General features: G+C 40.0%; 2 protein-coding genes and 1 non-coding gene across 3 annotated transcripts; 2 read left to right on the forward strand and 1 right to left on the reverse strand.

Moving 5' to 3' along the window:
* Positions 1-7,936: 7,936 nt before the first annotated feature.
* TRNAH-GUG lies at positions 7,937-8,008 on the forward strand. The gene has a single exon. It is a non-coding gene; the product is annotated as a tRNA-His (tRNA).
* Positions 8,009-8,235: 227 nt separating this feature from the next.
* On the reverse strand, positions 8,236-8,673 carry LOC121999220 (RING-H2 finger protein ATL66-like). The gene has a single exon (XM_042553926.1). It carries the CDS (start codon positions 8,671-8,673, stop codon positions 8,236-8,238), a length of 438 nt encoding a protein of 145 aa, XP_042409860.1.
* Positions 8,674-12,343: 3,670 nt separating this feature from the next.
* LOC122000995 (protein LIGHT-DEPENDENT SHORT HYPOCOTYLS 10-like) lies at positions 12,344-13,380 on the forward strand. Its single transcript, XM_042555530.1, has one exon. It carries the CDS (start codon positions 12,428-12,430, stop codon positions 13,055-13,057), a length of 630 nt encoding a protein of 209 aa, XP_042411464.1. The 5' UTR covers positions 12,344-12,427; the 3' UTR covers positions 13,058-13,380.
* The last annotated feature ends 6,760 nt before the right edge of the window (positions 13,381-20,140 follow it).

Raw genomic sequence — 20,140 nt, forward strand, 5'->3', positions numbered from 1 at the left:
TGATCGGTCCCCAGGACCGATCAGGGTCTTCCTGGACCGATCAGGATATGTCCTGATCGGTCCAGGTATATCCGTTGAGATTCAACGGGTATCTCCGTCTTCTTCGCTGTCTGCTTTGCAGGTGCAGTTGCAGGTTTAGGCTATATAAAGGAGATCGAGGGCTGCTACAGGATACTTTTCTTCTGGTCCGAAGCTTCTGCTTCTTCTTCTTCACTGCTGTGATTTGAGCTTTGCTGAGCTCGCTTCTGCTTGAAGCTTCGTGTGAGCTTCATCGGCTGGTTCCTGCTGTTGTAGGCGTCTTGTGAAGCTGCTGCTTCATCCAGTCGAAGAGAAGAAGGCAAGCTAGTGTTGTTACATTTATGTTCTTAGCTTCTTGCTGTACTTGTACTTCTGCTTGCTGTTGCAAAGTTTGTGGCGAGGTTTCTCCACCCAGAAGGAGTGTTCATTAGCCGGTTCTCCGGGGTCTCATCCACCGACGGATTGGTAAGCTTCGTCCACCTTACGGACACGCCGAGGAGTAGGAGTTTATCTCCGAACCTCGTTACATCGCTGCGTGTTGAGGTTTGATCTTCTTGTCTTTGTTTCTTTGTTTTATTTTCCGCTGCGCTAACCCTAATCGTAGGAAGAAACGCGAAGAATTTGGGTCGGCTATTCACACCCCCCTCTCTAGCCGAGTACGACGATCCTAACATCTAGCACGTTATCTCCATCGCTTTCCAATAGGATCAAGAATAATTCTATTATTTTCAGTATGTTTCAACATATTCCATATCTACTTGAATTATGATCATTCTTTTGAATTTGATAAGGTTTATCATCCTCTTTAAATGCCACCTGAAATAGAGATCTATTTGAACGACAAGTTCCACAATATTGCTTTTTTGGTCAAAATTCTAGAAATTTATTAGTAATTAATAATTCTCATCGTTGACTCTTATGGGTAAAATAATAAATCTATACATTTTAGAAAGAAAAAGACAATGTTGGCTCAAAACTCTTGAGGAAAACATTCTTCTTAGCAGGTTTCAAAATATTAAATATCTGCAATCCTAAATGTACTTGGTATTCTTATTGAAGAATTGCTTTCAGATATATTTTGATGCAGAATTAAGACGTAAATTAAATATTAGTATCTTAAAGTAGTTTTGATGTGATCTTATTAATATTTAATCCCTGTGTCTAAGTATGTAGAAATTTAGTATTGGTGCAAGTTACAATAGAATCAAACCTAAATTTTGATGTTGTCAAAGGTTGAAGTTAAATCTTGTTGTGATCTAACAGGTTGACTAAGTGTGTAGGTTGTTTACTCAACTGGGAAATACCTAGTTAGAGGATAGACAGGAGAAGACTTAGCAGATCGTGGAACCTAGGTGGAAAGACCAAGTGGGTCGAGAGGATCCGACACTTGACAGTGAGATCAAGAAGTCTGAAGGACCGAAGATCGAGAGAAAATCCTAGCGAGCCAATCAAGGCTAAGTGAAAAGTCCAAACAAATCTGGAAGATCAACGTTTGGCAGGTAGGTTGACGTAAGCAACTAGAAGAGCGATAGTGAGATCTTGTTCCTGAAAGGAATAACCTAAGGTCATTGATCCAACTGAAGAAACCAAGAAGGCTTCCAAGTTGAGATCAAGACAGTTAAACTGTCTATTATTATTACTCATATATTAGATATATTATTACCGTGCTAATATCTATTTTACAGGATTATTTTCTAACACTGTTTTGTAGGTTCGGCCTGATCGGTCAACCAAACCTGATGATCAGTCGACCGAACAAGGCCAACTCAGAGTAGATATATCAGTTCAGACCAAAACAGAGCAAAGTCTGATCAAAGCTTGATCGATCGACCAAATCAGAGGATCGGTCGATCAAACCCTGATGACTCAGCACAATTCAGATCGAGCAGAAGCAAAGAAGGAAGAGCGACTGATCGGTCGACCGAATAATCATCACTTAATAGCACATTAATTCCATATCTCGACGAACAGGGAAGGATCTATGTTCAGTCGACCGAACAAGGGGATTTGTCGACTGAACACTTAATTGTCAGTAAATGTCGAAGATCGAATCATCATCAGATCGCAACGAAGATGGAAGGAAACTGGTTCAGTCAACCGAACCAAAGGATCGGTCGACCAAATGTCGATGACTCTTATAAATGTGATCTCGAGGTCCGAGGTTTATAGAACCAAATTTGATCAGTTCAAAGTTCATCTCTGCGCAAGCTACTGTCCATGCTACAACTACTCTTCACACGCAAGCTACTGCTCCAAGAAGTTCCGGCAAGATGCATACTCATTCTTAAGTCGGTATAATTTTACTAGCTTGTAATTGTACTTATTTAATAGTAAGATAGTAGGTTGTTACTATCTTACTCATTTGTACACATTGCTTCTTTCCAAGATTTTCGGAAAGAAGAGTTTTAGTGGATTGTCCATCGGTGTGATCAAGAATCGTGGACCTTGAAATAGGAGTCGACCTAGGCTTCGAACCAAGTAACTGAATCGTGTTTTCTATTTTCCGCTGCACAATTTTGATTTTAACAAGTAAAAGAATTGTTTTTAAAAGCGCAATATTCACCTCCCCTCTATTGCACTCTTTCGATCCTACACTTAGGAGCACAAGAATTCAAGTGAAAGACGCAACTAGCAAGAAGGACGACACGGGAGAGAGCCGATAGGCTCGGTGCGTCCGAGATACGAAGTGTTGCGGAAGAGTATGCGGGCGGACGAGAATGAGGCCAACAGTGTTTCCGAAGGATGAAAAGCCGGAGCGAAAGGTTGCTTAAGAAGGTCAGAAACTGGATTGGAGTGAGTCCTATTCTGGATGACTGAAATCACCCAAGTAACTGGAGCTGGAGAGGAAGACTCGGACCCAAGTGAGCAGAACCGGAGCGGAAGTCCCGGATCAAAAAAGTCAATTAGTGTTGACTTTCTTGGTCTGGTGCCCGGACTTGGTCTAGGTGCCCGGACTTGGTCTAGGTGCCCGGACTTGGTCTAGGCGCCCGGACCACCAGGGACAGCCAAGGCGCCCTGGGTCAACCTAGTCCGAGCGACCAGAATAGCTCCGGGCGCCCGGACCAGAAATTTTATCAAAACGACAAATGTCATAAATAGTCGCATCACGGATAAAATTATATCCGCATCCAAGCACCTGGAACCCTTTCAGGTATCTCGATCAGAGATATAAATACAACCTTGATCCCAAAAGCTAAATAGAATACTTGTAATCAATTCTCTTTCTGTTTAGCTTTGTAACTGAGTGCTTTGCATATTGTAAGAGGCTTCTGCGTCTGAAGGAGATATTAGTGAGTTTTTCATCTTCCTTGGATTAACAACCTCCCTGGTTATAACTAAGTAAAATCTCTAAGCCTCTTCTTTCTTTGATTAGTTTTCTTTTGTACAAATGTTTATGTTAATATAGCTATAAAGTTTGAGAAGGGTTTGTTTTTATTGTGCTGGCTATTTGATGTGCGTAGATTATATACACTTGTTAGCATGTTTTGACGCACATTTACATACTTTGCACATGCTTTGTCTACGCATTTTTGTACTTCCAGCTTTCCTTTTTAGCATATTTACTCTCTTTATTCGAAGATCTGCTTTTGTATAATTTTTGTACACAGGAGTCGAATTTGGTGAAGGATGCGTGTTCGAGGCCAAATCTGCAAGAAAAGCGATGAAGGAAGCCATGATATCTGAACCCCACATGACCCTGCCATGGGGGTTTGCCCAGGTTGTGTGGAGATGAGAGGTCATGTAGTTGCATCAGAGAGGGAAGATGGCCTGGTCGTGTGAACCTTACACGACCGTGCCAAGCTTTGAAGCCCAATGAAGCCTAGGCCGTGTACACCACACGGCCATGTCATTTTCGAGAGACCAGAGAAGCCTCGGCCGTGTATGCTACACGGTCGTGTGAGGTTTCTAGTGACCAAGAGAGTGTTAGTCGTGTGTACCACATGGTCGTGCCAGATTTCCAGAGGCAAAGGCAGCTTAGGCCGTGTAGATCTACATGGTCGTGCAAGGGGGCTTTGGTAGAGGCAAGCCACAGCCGTGTACCTCACACGACCGTGTGAGGTTGGCAGAGAAGAGAATGGAGCAGGCCGTGTGAACCTCACACGGCCATGTTTCGGGGCCGTGTGGCGCCCAAACCCCTCTTCTATATAAGGCTTCCTTCATGAATTGAAAGGGGATCTTCTCCCCTTTGGGAGAAAGGAAGATTTGGGTGATTCCTTCCATTCTTGGGTGGATTTCTGGGTGATCTAAGGGAAGATCTTCACCGATTCGACTCTGGGAACGTGGATTGGATCCGAAGACCGTCTTCATCATAGATAAGCCTTCATTCTTTCCTTTTCTTGGATTGGGATTGAGAATGTTGGTAATCTTTATGTTTTTGTATTTCTTTCTTCGATTTATGGAGTAGATATCTTGTTCTAGGAATGGAGGGAGTATTTGTAAGGAAATCTTGATGTAAAACTCTTGTGGATATGTCAATTTTCTATTTCTATGATTTTGCCCTGTTTTGTATCTATTCTTTCTTGTGTGGATTGTTGTGATTAGGGCTTAATTACCATGCTTGATTCAATGTTTGAATATCTTATGGATCTTGTATGGATTGCTCCTCATTCGATTTTCCGAGGGATCTTCGTGACAGGAACATGCCCGTGTAAGGACGCTTGAGGGGTAATCTTGAAGGGGAAATTAGGTATTTCAAGAAGGTAGGATAGATAGGTTGAATTAATATTTATATATTGATGGGTTGATGAGTGATGGATTCCTATGTTGATTTCCCGAGGGACGCACGTGACAGGCAAGCCCGTGTAAGGACAACATAGATTCATTCCTAATTGATCAATCTAGGTATGGATTTCAGTCTTAGGTCGGTTCTCTATTGCAAGAGAGAACCGATAACCTTCTATAAATGATGGACAATTGAGAAAAAGGATTTGGTAGATTATTTACATTGAACAACCTTACAAAGAAATCAAAACTCCTAGAATATCCCTTATCATTGCCTTTATTCTTGTTGCTTATTTTTTCATTCTTTTGTTTACTTTTCATAGTTACACTTAGACTTTGTCAATCTATTGATTTGTTGTCTAGCTAATTCGCGTTGAGATATTCTTAGTGCTTATTCCAGTCCCTGTGGATACGATAATCTTTTATATTACTTGTGATATTTCTGTACACTTGCGGAGGTCAACACTATTCACCCCGTCTAGCCGATCGCTAAGGAACCAACAAGTGGTATCAGAGTCAGACTAGCTTCAGAAGGACTAACCGTCATCTGAAGTAAAAAAAAATCCGGATCTAGCATCTACCCGCCAAAATTTGAGGGGGAGTTCTCATTCTGAAAATGGAAAATGGAGGTATTTTTTCAAACATATTTTGATATATTGCTTTCTATGAAATTTGGTTTTGATGTCCCTAAAAGTAAAGATGGAAAAGAGCTCGAGGAGCATCTTTGGACTCAGAAGTAGTGCAACAAATTCATAGCAAATGGTAAGGTCGAGTTCCACCTACTGAGTGTTCTTCCTGCTCAAGAATTCAACAAAATCGACAACTACCAAAGCGCAAAAGAACTTTGAGAAAATTTCTTGGAACTCTATGAAAAATCAATGAAAGAAGAATCTGATTATGCTATGGATACCGACTCGTCTTCAAAAGCATCCAAATCTGAGGAGATTAGTGGAATAGTGCTAATTGTCGAGTACCTACCCGAAGACGATGAAAGCACCTCGGAAATGAGCACCGAAAGCATCGATGAAAGGGGAGACACTGCAAAAGAAAGTAACAATAAAAGGGGAGCGTCTACCGTTGAATATATGCTAAGTCAGGTAAGTAAGCTCCCTCCAAACTAATTATTTAAAATTGTGCAAATGTTAAGTAAATCATTATATAAAAAAAGAACAAAGTATATAAAGTCAAAGAAAGAACATGCATATTTAAAAGAAGAATTTGAAAAATTAATAGATAAAAATATAAAATTAAAAGATAAAATTAAATGTTACAAAAGGATTCATGCTCAAATTTTCTACGTGCTAATGATAGAAATTTTAAATATGATCGAGAACTTAATTGGTATTTTAGATTTCATAAGGGTCAAGTTAGAAGGATATCACAAAAATATATTCTAAAGAAATTTTTGATTAACTCAGTTGGAAGGAATCTATATTGGGTTCCAAAAACATTCTTAGATTAAATTGTTATATCTTAAAGTTAGACCTAGGGATTTCATAAAGAAAATTAAATGTTTTAATTTTTTAAAAAGCTTTGTCTAGAAGTAGTTGTTGTTTCAATAACTAAGAAGGTCTAGTGTTTCGCCACAACCTAGAAGCCAATTACTGAAATAAATATTTAATTAACTAATTGCTAAGTATTTAGTTATTATAAAAATGCTTTCAAATAAATTTCAAAATGTTTTTTGTTTTTTTTTTCTGTGAAAAATTATCATATTTCTAGAAATGATTTTTTTGTGAAAAATTTTATATTTGCTCAACCCTTAGTAAAATTTTTTTTCCCAAAATTCGTTATAAGACTCTAGATGTTTCAAAAAAAAATTTAATAGTGTTTTCCCTCATACTTTGCTTCAGATCTTTTTATTTTAAAGTACCTCATTTTTAATGTAATCAATGGGGGAGAAGTGATGATTAAGTCTAGGGGAGGGTATCATTAATTTTTGCCATTGATTTTTATAATTTTTACACATTATTACTTGCAAATATTTACTTTATTATTATTGGTTTATGTTTTTTCCCTAACTTAATTTATGCACATCAAAAAGGGGAGATTGTTAGTACCCCAAGGTAGTTTTGATGTGATCAACCAAATCAGGTTAGATCCTGTTGGTATTTAATTCCTGTGTCTAAGTGTGAAGGAACTTAGGAGTACAGGAAGTCGAGCCAAAAATGCAGCTAGTGAGAAGAACGACACAGGAGAGAGCCGACGGGCTCGGTGTGTCTGAGGTATGAGGTGCTGCGGAAGAGTACGCGGGCGGACGAGAAGGAGGTGCTCGACGTTTCCGAGGGATAAGAAGTCGAACCAGAAGGTTGCTCGAGAAGGTCGGAAACTGAGTTTGAGTGAGCACTATTCCAGATGCCCGAAATCACTTAAGTAAGCGGAGTTGGAACGGAAGACCCAGACCCAAACGATCAAAACTGGAGTTGAAGTCCCGGACCAAAAAATTCAACTGGTGTTGACTTTCTTGGTCCGAGCGCCCAGACTTGGTCCAGGCCCCCGGACCACCAGGGACAGCCAGGGTGCCCTCAGTACGCGCCCTGGCCGGTCCCTGGGTCAACCCGGTCCGGGCGCCCGGAATAGCTTCGGGCCCTCGGACCAGAAATTTTATCAAAACGACAAATGTCATGAACCGTTGCGACATATATAAAAGTCTATCCACGTCCAAGCTCCTAGAACCCTTCCAAGCATCCCGATTAAGACTATAAATACAACACTGATCCCAAAAGATAAATAGAACACTTGTAATCAATTCTCTTTCTGTTTAGCTTTGTAATTGAGTGCTTTGAATGTTGTAAGAAGCTTCTCCGCCTGAAGGAGACATTAGTTAGATTTCTATTTTCCTTGGATTAACAACCTCCCCGGTTGTAACCAAATAAAATTTTTGAGCCTCTTATTTCTTTGATTAATTTTCTTTTGTACAAATGTTTATGTTAATATAGTTGTAAAGTTTAAGAAAATTTTATTTTTATTATGTAGACTATTCATTCCTATCTAATCGGTTATCAAATGACCAACATTAAGTACCAAAACCATGTACAAAGTTTAAATTTTAAGATAACGGGAAAGTACTCTATTTTATGCACTAAGATGTCTAACTCCTCTGCCTTAAAATTATTCATGGTTTGGCCCCAAAAAAAAAACAAATAAAACATTGAAGTAATTATTTGTATAATTAAAAGCCTTCATCACATATAATGTGGCTGTAGTTTAGTGGTTAGAATTCCACGTTGTGGCCGTGGAGACCTGGGCTCGAATCCCAGCAGCCACAGTGTTTTTGATATTTAATAATTTCTTTTTCATCTGTTTTTCACGGCTTTTTCAGCGCGCAAAGATTCGACATCTTCCTACATTTTAAAGCATGAATCTTAAATAACGATCTGCCGTGCGGTTCAATTGACTAAATTTATAAAAACTTTATTAAAAAATTATTATTATTATTATTATTATTATTACATGCTCATCTGATTTATTGTTTAAATAATTCTATTGCCTCTCCTAAATCTGCAGCGCCAATCCTGCCGGCGAACCACGAGGCGTCGCCCGGCACAGCGGGCAGCTCGCGTGCACCCGTAGCCACTCGTCGACGCACTCCACGTGGAACCCATGTCCGCAGCCCGGCAACGCCTTCACCTTCTCCCCGGCCGGCACCCCGCTCAGGCAAATCGAGCACTGGGCCGCCTCCTCCCCGGCCAGCGACAACCGCACCGGGAAGCTATTTATGGTCCGTTCATCGAGTCCGGTGGCAGCCGCAGCAGGAAGTGCGTTCACCGGGTGCGTTCCGGCGCCGCGGCGGAGGCAGATCCAGCGGAGGTAGAGGCAGAGGAGGACGGAGAAGACGAGTAAGGGGAGGGAGATGAAGAGGAGGAGGCGGAGTGTGGTTCCAGGGACGTGGAAGTTTCCGTCATCGAGGCCGTCGTAGCGGAGTGCCGCCATCGTCGTTCCTTTAATTGGACTCCACGGCAGGGACGAAGTGGTGCGACTGCTTTTGGGGCCATGCCCAGCCCCCACTCTTCATTGATTTATTATGCAGAAGATGTGGACAAGACTGGTAAAGTGGTGCCACACACGAAAAGTGACCGCTTTTAGTTCAAATCATTTCGCATGAATTTGTTAAAATTCGATTAAATGCATGGCCGAGAGTTATGTGTCAAGAAGGTTTGCACATACAAGAAAATGGAGAAGCGCATTTAGTAGTGATAATGACAAACGATAACGATAATGAAGAAGATAAGGATGTTGATGACAGCCGAAGGGACAACTTTTGGCTTAAATTAAGAAGGCTTTGCAAAGGAGGAAGAGATAATGCGTCCAATGATGATGGTGACGCAGAAAGCGACAAACCCTTCAACCTTAACCTTAGGCCTCCCAAGTTCATCTAAATGTTTATGCAAATAACCGCAGAGAATAGATTATAGATCGATCCAACAAACAAATCTTATATCTGTTCCTTTTTGAGAAATTTACAATCCGGGCTCGTGGAGGCGCGCGGCCGATGTCTTCCGCGCCGCTGAGTCACTGGCCAGCTAGGAAGATCCGGCGAAGGGCTTTGGATGCAGCGGACCGCGTGGCAGTCCAGTCCGACGATGCGGAGGGAAGTGAAAGAAATATCTGAGGAATTAAACTGACTTTACAGATCCAAATGGAATCGACTGTATATATATCATGAAGATGCATCGACGACAGTTCAAATAGCTCGTCCATCACATTATAAGCAGTACAATAGATTTTAATACAAATTGCTTAATATTGATAATTAGGATACTCTTGAGTCTGATTTCTTAGCCTAAATTAATATTATATATCCTGTTTTTATAAATATTCAATGAAATCTATAGGTTTTGTTTAGATTAGATATTAATAAGTGTGTTCACACATCTCCCTTTATGCCTCTCCATGGAAGGCATGTTGCAGTTCTAAGTGTACCTGAAAGCAATGAGAGGAATCCCGTCTGTCTTCCTAGTAACAGACGTTCTTATCTGGTTCATCGACTTCAATTGAATTCGTCAAAACTACTTTAAACATTGAGAAAAGAAGAATATTCCAAACAAATTGTGTTGGAAGTGAAATCTTAGAGGAATATCAAGTTATCAACTGATATCTAGCTATTTCAGAAAAAAAAATATAAATATATAATAATTAAAACGTCGAATTTATTACCGACACATGTCGCTCAAAATCAATAATAGACAAGGACAGCCTATTGATGTATGATGTCGGACTTCAAGTATTTGAAGTCGACGAATTGGTCTATCTAATGACGTTTCGTGCCATATTAGCTCTCTTGGTTTACCTCCTAATTTGAATTTGAATTTTAAAAAAACTAAAACATGTTCTTCGAGTAGGGTAGCTGTGTATTTGTCTATTTCTGAAAACGTGGATCAAAAAGACAACATTTTCTTTAATATATCTTAAGAACAGATTTTCAGAAGAATAATTCAGATAAGTACATACCGATGGATAAACAATAAATAGGGAGGATATGGAATGCGAACTCTCTCACATGCATAATTGACTCTTAATTCGTATTGTCAATTAACAAGATATTGATTTCAATGATATCATCATTAAGATTTAAATGACTCTCATTCTATTGCTTCTTGGCAGAGATATCCATTTCTTGGTTCTTAGAACCTGATATGATTTTTTTATAAACGAAATGTAAAATTAATCTCTTAAAATTTTAGACAACAAAAAGGAGAAATTATTGTAGGGCATATATTCAACTCTAGGCGCCTCTTTCATCCTCCTCATGCTAAGATATGACTTATATAGCAAATAAGGTAGGGCCTTTAAGTTCAAAGTCGAAGTCCAGAAAATTGACTAAGGTGATATTCAAAGTCAAAAAAGAATTAATACTCAGGGTTAGCACGATCGTACAGCTTGACCAAATAGTCTAGCCGATCGGACCTTTTGTCCTATCGGATCCCGAGTCCTCCTAGCTTAATGGAATCTCGAGTTGTTCTAGTTCAATTCAGAATCAAGTAGTGCGGTCGTATGGGTTGGCCAAATAGTCCAGTCGGTCGAACCTTTTGTGATTGGATCCCGAATTCTCCCGACTCAATGAAATTCCGAGCCGAGTCCTCTCAACTCGACAGGAGTCCTTGTCTACGCGAATGCTGAGTTCTCAGAGAGGCCGAGTCCTCAAGAAAATCTCGTCCTTAGAGAGACTGAGTTTTTGAGATGGTCAATATTTCTTAGCCGCTTTGACACCATTCAAGAGCGATGTTCGATGGGATCCGACCGTCTTATCCTCAAAGCGTATTAATGGTCTATCAGCACGACAACCTAATATTCATTTTTAATGTTTTATATAATTGTTATCAAAGAATTAAAAGAATATTCCCTGTGTAATTTGTATGATGGAAGCTTCTACCCTGTAAAGCATAGAAATGATAGACCTATTATGAGGAAGGTTATCAGAATGTCAAGTTAGTCGATCCTATTTTAAAAATGCATTGATATTCGTACAGAGAAAGAACAATAATACATAAGGGGTTTCCACTCATAGTTGTAGGTACGCTTTATTATCAGAGTTCACTATTCGTCACCATCATTCTTCATCCTTTTCTTCAGTTTTCTGTCTGATTTAAACGTCGAAGTGTCTACACCGGGATCTCTTCCTGACCCGATTACTGACGCTTCTCTCTTTTAATTTTTCTCTTTGATATACAAGATTGAGAGTGGCTCTAGGTTCCTCCTACTTGAAGCCTTCTCACAGTCAATCTCGACGTCACCTAGCTGTCTAACTTAGCAGGATCAGAGACAAACATGGATGCAAAATTGTAAATGACTTGTCTGAACTATTTTAGGATTCCCCATGTGAATTTTATCCTCCTATTGAATTCAATGTCCATAAGGGAATATAATATCCGCTCGTGCTGACTAATTTTCTATACAAAACACTTTTCCCCGAGGGTAATTAGGATTTGGTCTGAACTGATTGCCCCATTTTTCTTCCCTTAATTTTCAGCTATTTGTCTTGTGTTGTGTGATTGATTGCCTAGTTCACAAAGTAAATATCGCACAAAAGCCTTCAGAATCAGAGCATCGGAGTTGAAGCCTATCTTTTTTTATTTTAAAATCTTATTATTATTATTATTATTATTATCTGTGGTGAACATTAATGTTGGTGATCCAATGGACATCAAGTACAGCAGTCTTGCAGTGAACTCGTACCTCAAAGTCCTCATCCTCTAAAATTTGGTTCCGTCAAAGAAAAAAAATGGAGCGAATCCTCCGATTTGACCACACGGCGGCCCCACCACCACGTGAATTCTTAGTCCTCGGTCCTCACCTCTCAGTTTTAGTCCCTTTCGAGCTTTTACTAAGATTAAGAAAAAAAAAATCACTTTCACAGTTTCACCCAGGGGAAGTTTAATAAATATGTCCATTATGGGGCATTTTATTTTATCCTTTCCCGTTAATTACTTAACTAGAAGTTTAGTTAGCAGTTAGCAGCTGTTTCTTGAGACCAACTAAGTGGATGGATACGTAAGTAAAATTAGGATGATACATGGAACAGAGTTGATGATGAGCTGATGTAAAATTAGATAAATTTCAAGGGGCAAAGTAAAATTTGATGTATTGGAATTGTCTTGCCACAATGCCACTGGCCACCACCGATTACTTTACTGCTGCTTTCATTCTCTAGCTAGTGTAGTAGCTAGTACTCAGTATCGCTCGGTGCATGGATCCCATCTCGCCGGGCTCCGACCCGGTCCTCTCGCCGGAGACACAGCCCTCCTCCCCGACCCCGGCCACCGACCCCTACCTCCCTCCCCCCTCGCTGCCGAGCCGGTACGAGTCGCAGAAGAGACGCGACTGGCACACCTTCCTGCAGTACCTGCGGAACCAGAGGCCGCCGCTCCCCCTCGCCGCCTGCGGCGGCGCACACGTCATCGAGTTCCTGCGCTACCTTGACCAGTTCGGGAAGACCAAAGTCCACGTGGCCGGCTGCGCCTTCTTTGGCCGCGCGGGCCCACCGGCCCCCTGCGCGTGCCCGCTCCGCCAGGCCTGGGGCTCCCTCGATGCCCTTATCGGCCGCCTCCGCGCCGCCTTCGAGGAGAGCGGCGGCCGGCCCGAGGCCAACCCCTTCGCAGCCAGCGCCGTTCGCGTGTACCTGCGGGAAGTCCGCGAGAGCCAAGCCAAGGCACGGGGGATCACCTACGAGAAGAAGAAGAGAAAGCGGACGGCGGAAGAGACCGGAGCCGAGGCTTCGACTGCCTCTTCCTCCTCCTCGCTGTCGTCCGCCATGGCCATCAGTACTGGCGCCGCGGAGGGATGCTCCGTTGATGTTCCGTCCGGTGGGTCATCTTAGTTAATCGATCTACTTAAATTGATTTTCCCCAATCCATCGTTGAAGTAGTACTAGTATTAATCTATTGTTGTTTCTTTCCTTCTTTGTTTTTTTTTTCTTTCTGTTTTAAAATCTTTTTCAAAAATTTTGTCACTTCAATTAGTTTTAATGATTTTCAGACATCATGAGTATGGTGGACGATGCATAAAATAGGTATTATATTTCCGAGTTTTGTTTCTTTGTTTCTTGATGTAGCAATTAACTCCCTCTTTGAATTGCTTCCTTCTCATTTTCCCAAAATGAAGTCTGTGTTGTATGTCTTTAATTTTGATTAGATCAAGAATTCAAGATGAAAGGGAGATAAAATAGATAATATATTTGATCATTCAGTGTGTTGGAAATTAAGTACACTTCAAATTATTATTATGTTAGATTTTCAGATGCATATATCTATATTAAACTAATATATCTCCCACTCTATTAAAACAAAATGCTATTTAATTATGAGAAAATCTATATTTAAACGTATATGGTGTTCTTGTATATATATATAATACCTTATTATCTTTAGCAACTCCATTAAGCACTGATTAATATATATATGAATTTGCCCCTATCTTTGCATTGAAATATTATTATTACTTAAAAGTTAAATATTGAAGATAACTAAGATCCATTTAATGATTCTAATTAGATGAGAATAATACTTATTATTAAATTTTTTGAGTGGGATTGCAGAATCACTGATGATTCTAAATTGACTGTAAAAATAAGCTATATGAGTGTAATCAAACCACATTATTTATGTATAAATTATAGTTAATTATTTGAAATAGGGCAAACTAGTCACCTAGTAAATAAAATGTAAATTAATGAAGTTTTTATCAACACATTAACTTGATTTTAAATTTGGTATATACATAAACGCGCCTGTCGATCATATCATATAATATCATTCTTCAGTAATTAATTGTTTATATATAAATAGTAGATTTGGAAGGTGATCTCAGATGAATCGTCTGTTTTGTCTTTTAGACTACTAATTAATTCATTGTTCCTTATCTGGCAATGATTAAATCTAAATAATATCAGCTGCCAGCCCTCAGCCACTTAATATATATATATACAAGACTTCAGTATCAATATGCACGTACGTACGCGTAGACATGCATGTAAATTTTCTCTTATTTGTCCATTGTATGTTATTTAGTAGTTTACTGGATCATAAAAAGATAATCTAAAGAAAACTTTTATTGGAGCTAGCTACAAATTAGTGTTATTATGACTGGGTCTGGAGTGGAGACAGCGCAAGTAAAAGGAAGAGTCATAGAGCTAGGCTAATAATGACGCAGGCCATTCCCACTAGGATTTAGGAAGAGTCGAGAGGGAGAGAGAAAGAAAGAAAGAAAAATCACAGGGAGGCATTAAAGTAAGAATAAGGATGATTGGCTTTGATCTTCCATTAAAGATATAATTACAATCCTACTCAATTATTGTACGGTTTGAATTGAAACGCCTTTATTTCCCATTCAATTTTTCTGATGACAAAAGCGATTAACTCTATATATTCCGATCAGTGGGTAGTGTTAGATTGGGCCCACGCAGTGGTGACTAATAATAAATCACATCGTGATTGTAGAAATTATAAGATATGATCAAATGATTCCAATTAGTTCGTGGTGTGTTGGAATGGAACCGAAGGGAAACGTCAACGTTTGCTGAAGGGGAATATTAATTAATAATAATAATATATCTACAGCTGGTTAATTATCTTTAATATTTTGTCCCCCGGTTTGAATCCTGTAAATGGTTTAGATAATCTGAATTGCCAGTGATGCTCTTTGTTATTTATCCACCTTATGCTCCACTTTCATCTGGTAGAATTAAAGACGAATAAAAAAAATTACCCATGCGATATGGTGCAGTGGGTAGCCCTCTACTTATTACTCAGATAGCTAAGACTTATTACGGTATATTGATATATTTTTTGTAATTAAGAGATATTAGATTTCCAGGCTATCTATTATGAGTACTTTTTGATTTATCCTGGCTGTTGATAAAAAATTTCCATAGGACCGAATCGATTATCCTAGATTCGACATTACCTGACATGCTTAATCATTTTTTATTAAAGACGAATAAAATGCCCCTGAGGACAGGGTGTCATGGTCAGACTCTCCAATGATAAACCACACATCTAGAACTTGAAACTTAGAATGAACCTCCATATACATTTTCCCAATTTATTCAAGCGGTTGGTGGAAAATTTTCGTGAGGCTGAGTTGATCACTCTAAGTTCGATGTTACTTGGTTCATCATTTTTTTTATTAAAGACGAATAAAATCCCTCGGAGGTTATGATGCAACGGAAGGGTGTCAAGTTGTCGCCTAGGCATCTGCGGTTCGATTCCCAGCTATGATGTATTTGTATGGATTTTTCTCAAAATCGAAGGTACAACTATAGAATACTAGGCTTCTGGGTTGTCCTGAAGGAATTATAATTCAAATTTACTGTACGAAACAATAAATCATATCTCGTTATGGTGAAATTCGAAGGAGGAGCAAAACACTGGATGAAGGAAGTCGTCTCTTGATGTATGTGAGAAGGTTACAGTCACAAATGCTTCTCAACGGTTCAACAAACAAATTTCACAGCCTCGGATGTTCTTCTTCCTCTCGTTCTTCCACACACACCATAAACCATCCTTGGACGCACCCTTTATAATGGGAATTATCCCAGAGATAAAATGGACTTTTTTCCTTAAGAAAGTGGGGCAACGTGGGCAAGCTCATGTTTCCATTTCCTATATTTCCCACTCGTCCAAGATAAGTCACTAAGACCAGTTAGTCACAAAGGCTAAATAAGTCACATAGACTATATAAAAGTTTAGTCACAAAGATCATATCAGAACATCCAATCCATACTTAGAGAAAATGATGCGTGTAACAAGAAACACACTGAGCGATAGATGCTAAGAAGATTGTTACACCTTACATAACCGCTCTTTGAACAATCAATGCTAACAAAGTTGTTGCACTTTATTTAGCCGCTCTTCCAAATGAATCAAAGACATTCTCATAATGGCACATATCTCTCTGTCCTAGTAGCACAGTCTTTATCCAGGATACATCCAATCTCCTAGTGGCACACAACTATTATCTTGGAGATATCCATATCTTACTATTTACCCAGATTAAATAATCTTCATTTACATCAATATGAACATCTCTAATCTCTTATAATGACTATTATGTTAAGAGTATGCTCCATATTCAATATTCACAATTATTTCTATACATAACAAAAATATGTCGACCAGTGAATAATATCAAAAGATGTAAATCTATTTAATTTTTCTTTTTAGTTAGAATCTATTCATTCTAATTAGTCGCTTTCCTAGTTATGTTCTATAGATCGAATTATTCATAGCCATAAGATACATGCTAAAGTAACAGACACTGATTGAAACTTCAAGTAAATAGCTAAATAGTCACAATGGATAAAACTGAGATTAACTTATAATCTCAAAAGTCTCACATAGTAGAGATATAGGGCTCTATTTTTCTACTACCTTTATTATCTCAATAGCACATGTGGTATGAATCATATGCTACGATGTTATTCTTTTTACTAAAAAGAGCGCATGTTTTTCTCAAATTTAACATCGTACAGATTTTGATCTTGTCAACCCTAAATTCAACATATGAATTCTAATATAGCTTTTAACAGGTTCAATAAATGGTGAGTTCATTTACTTCAATCATTATTAACACATAAATGATATCAGCTTAACACAATTATCAAGTTGACATTAACTTATGGATCTATCTCTATTCACAGCTACATAAGTTGTCCCATAAACAACTGTCTTACCTTTATTTGTATTCAACAAACAGAGATAATTGTCTATGTGAGTGGACCAATCTCAACCTACCAACAAATTTACCGAGATCTTATATGAATGTAATAAAATTATATACATTGAATAAATTATGGCAAATCACACAATCAAATCACAATATCTAATTGTTATTACAATATTGTTACATTTTATGAAGTCCCAAAAACTTTACATGTTCTTTAAATGATTCTGTAGTCATTGGCTTAGTAAAAGGATCTGCAAACATAATATGTGTAGAGACATACTCAAGAATTACTTTTCTTTTAACCACAATATCCCTTACAAAGTTATATTTTATAGTTATATGTTTACTTTTACAGTAATATTTGGGATCTTTGGAAAAAACTATTGAAGCTTGACTATCACAGTAGTCAGTTACTGGACTCCCACTATTTTGAGCAATCTTCAAATACTTCAGGAACCTTCTCAACTAGATTGCTTTTTGCATAGTCATTGAACATGCCACATATTCAACTTCCATAGTTGAGAAAGCTACACAAGTTTGTTTCTTGTTGTTCTATGAGATGACGCCACCATTCAACAAGAACGCATAGCCTGATGTGGATTTTCTATCATCCAGGTCTCCAACCCAATCTACATCTGAATAACCTTTCAGACTCATATCTGATCCTTGAAAATAAAGATAATAATATGTTGTCACCTTCAGATATCTGAATATCCATTTTACCTTCTTCCAGTGTTTCAATCCTGGGTTTGACTAGAAGCTATAGGGACCGTTAGGCCGGCTAGAAGGGGGGTTGAATAGCCTTGCACAAATTAAAAGCAAAACCCTTCTCAGACTTTTAAAATAACACTTGCATATAATTAAAGAAAGAACTAAAAGGTAGAAGCACAGGAATTTTTACTTGATTACAACCGGGGAGGTTGTTAATCCAATGAGTGAATTGCACTAGTATCTCCTTCAAGCATAGAAGCCTCTTACAACACTGACGTACAAGAAATGAGAAGCTAAACTAGACAAGAGAAGCACACAAGTGTAGAATTGCTAATTCTTGAATGAATGAATAGCTTCTGGACCAAGGCTGTATTTATAGCCTTGGTCGGGGTGCCTGGATGGTTCCAGGCGCTTGGGAGGGGGATAAAATTTTATCCCCTTCGCAACAGATCGTGTTTGATCACGTTCTGGTCAAAATCCAGTTCCGGACGCCCGGAATCGCTCCAGTCTGGGTGCCCGGAATCGCTCCAGTCTTCCGAACCACTAAAGTAAACCTAGTTGACTTTTGGTCCGGGCCCCCTGCTCCGGTGTTGCTCGCCTTGGTCCTGGTCTTCCACTCCGACTCTGCTCGCTTGGGTGATTTCAGCCAACCGAAATAAGGCTCACCCGAACCCAATTTTGGCCTTCTCGAGCAACATTCCACTCCGGCTTCTCGTCCCTCGGAAACACCGCGTGCCTCCTGTTGGTGCAATCGACCTCCAAGGTTTTAATGTCAGACAAATATGTTTAAGTATGCTTAAGTATGCTTAAGTATGGAACTTGATTAAGGGAAGTCCTAGTTGTAGGCTAGGCAAGGGAGAAAATCTTGGTATATCGTGGAAGCCAGGTGGATAGGTCTGGAGGACTTGATCCCTGGGTAGCCGAATACTGAGTCTTGGTGAGTGAAGCCAAGTGGAGAAAATCCTAGGAGTGGTAACTTTAGGTCCGGGTGAGTGAAGCCAGATTGAGAAAACCCTAGGGGGTGGTAACCTTAAGTAACGAGAAGTCTTGGAGGAGTGAACTTCAAGCAAGGTTGTGTTGATACAGTCTGACCTGGCTGTTGTTTTGATGTTGACACTGATTTAAGTTTGTATCAGATATTGATTAAACTCAGAATGACTACTGATCGAGGTTGATCAGTTGGGAGGGAAAGTCCTGGTGAGTGAAGCCAGGCAAGGGAAATCCAGATGGGTCAAGACATCTGGTGAAAAGTCCAAGCAGGGAGCTTGTCACGGGAAAAGTCCAAGTATGCTGACTTGGCACGGAATGGTCAGAGAGGGCTCGGTAGCTCATTCTCTGGACCGGACGAAGTCGGAGAGGGCTCGGTAGCTCGTTCTCCGGACTAGGTCAGAGAGGGCTCGGTAGCTCGTTCTCTGGACCGGACGAAGTCGGAGAGGGCTCGGTAGCTCGTTCTCTGGACCGGACGAAGTTGGAGAGGGCTCTGTAGCTCGTTCTCCGGATTAGGTCAGAGAGGGACCTAAGTGGACATTACATGGCACATTGGATCGGTCGGGCCGATCCGGACACAAGAATCGGTGGATCGGTCGGCGGACCGATCGAAATCTGTGTTCCACGGATCGGTCGATGACCGATCGGATGACACTCGAGCACATCGAGTGAAATCGATCGATCGCGAGCACATCGAGTAACTGACGGCCGTGAGACCGATCGAGAAAAGCCCGAAGAGAGAAAGAGGTGGATCGGTGCGTGGACCGATCCACACTCAATCGATCGATCACTCGACCGATCGAATGGCCTCGACCGATCGATCGCTGCCCGATCGGTCCAGCTGTGATCGGTCCGTGACCGATCCACACCTCGATTTGTTCATTGATCGATTCCTTCACCGCTTTTGATATATCTCATTCATTTATGTGATGTAATCCTCTGTGCTGTTAGCTTTTGAGTTTGCAGGTTAACAGGTATCATTCCAAGCCTAATTTCAAATTAAGTTCATAAGAGGAATGCGACAAATGGTCTTTCTGCTGGTTTCAGCGGCGCATGGTGCATTTCAGGCATCAACGGATACTGCTGTGATCTGGCTACGATCTGCTTGACTCCTGGGGATTGGTTCGAGCTCAGAAGACGCCAGTGTTGACTGTGATATCATTGGTGTGAGTTCAGAGAATCAGAGGAGGAGGAAAAGGGATTGGCTGCAGCGCTGATTTGTGCAGTTTGGACCAGATCTGTGACAGCAGAGATAAGGTTTTGAGAAGCAGTAAAAACAGCGAGAGGGGAACAAGAACAACAACAAGAAAGCTTGAAAGAAAATAGTGTGCTGTTGTGCGAAGTTCTTGAGCTCTCGGGTGAACTGCGATCTCTGTTTTCTGCTACTGATCCTCGCGTGGTTGTAAGCATTTCAATTCTCCTTTGCCACCGAGTTTCTGTAAGTCTCGTGCTTTAACTTAGATCTTTCTTGAGACGTTGTGGGGAGGTTACTCCACCGAGAAGGAGGATTTGTAGCCGGAAGTTATCCGGGGTGCGATCT

This window comes from Zingiber officinale, chromosome 7A (genome assembly GCF_018446385.1).
Source record: "Zingiber officinale cultivar Zhangliang chromosome 7A, Zo_v1.1, whole genome shotgun sequence".
In the NCBI taxonomy this organism is placed as follows: Eukaryota; Viridiplantae; Streptophyta; class Magnoliopsida; order Zingiberales; family Zingiberaceae; genus Zingiber; species Zingiber officinale.

Coding starts and splice junctions, on each gene's coding strand:
- LOC121999220 (XM_042553926.1), bottom strand. CDS start 8,673: ATGGCGGCACTCCGCTACGACGGCCTCGATGACGGAAACTTCCACGTC.
- LOC122000995 (XM_042555530.1), top strand. CDS start 12,428: ATGGATCCCATCTCGCCGGGCTCCGACCCGGTCCTCTCGCCGGAGACA.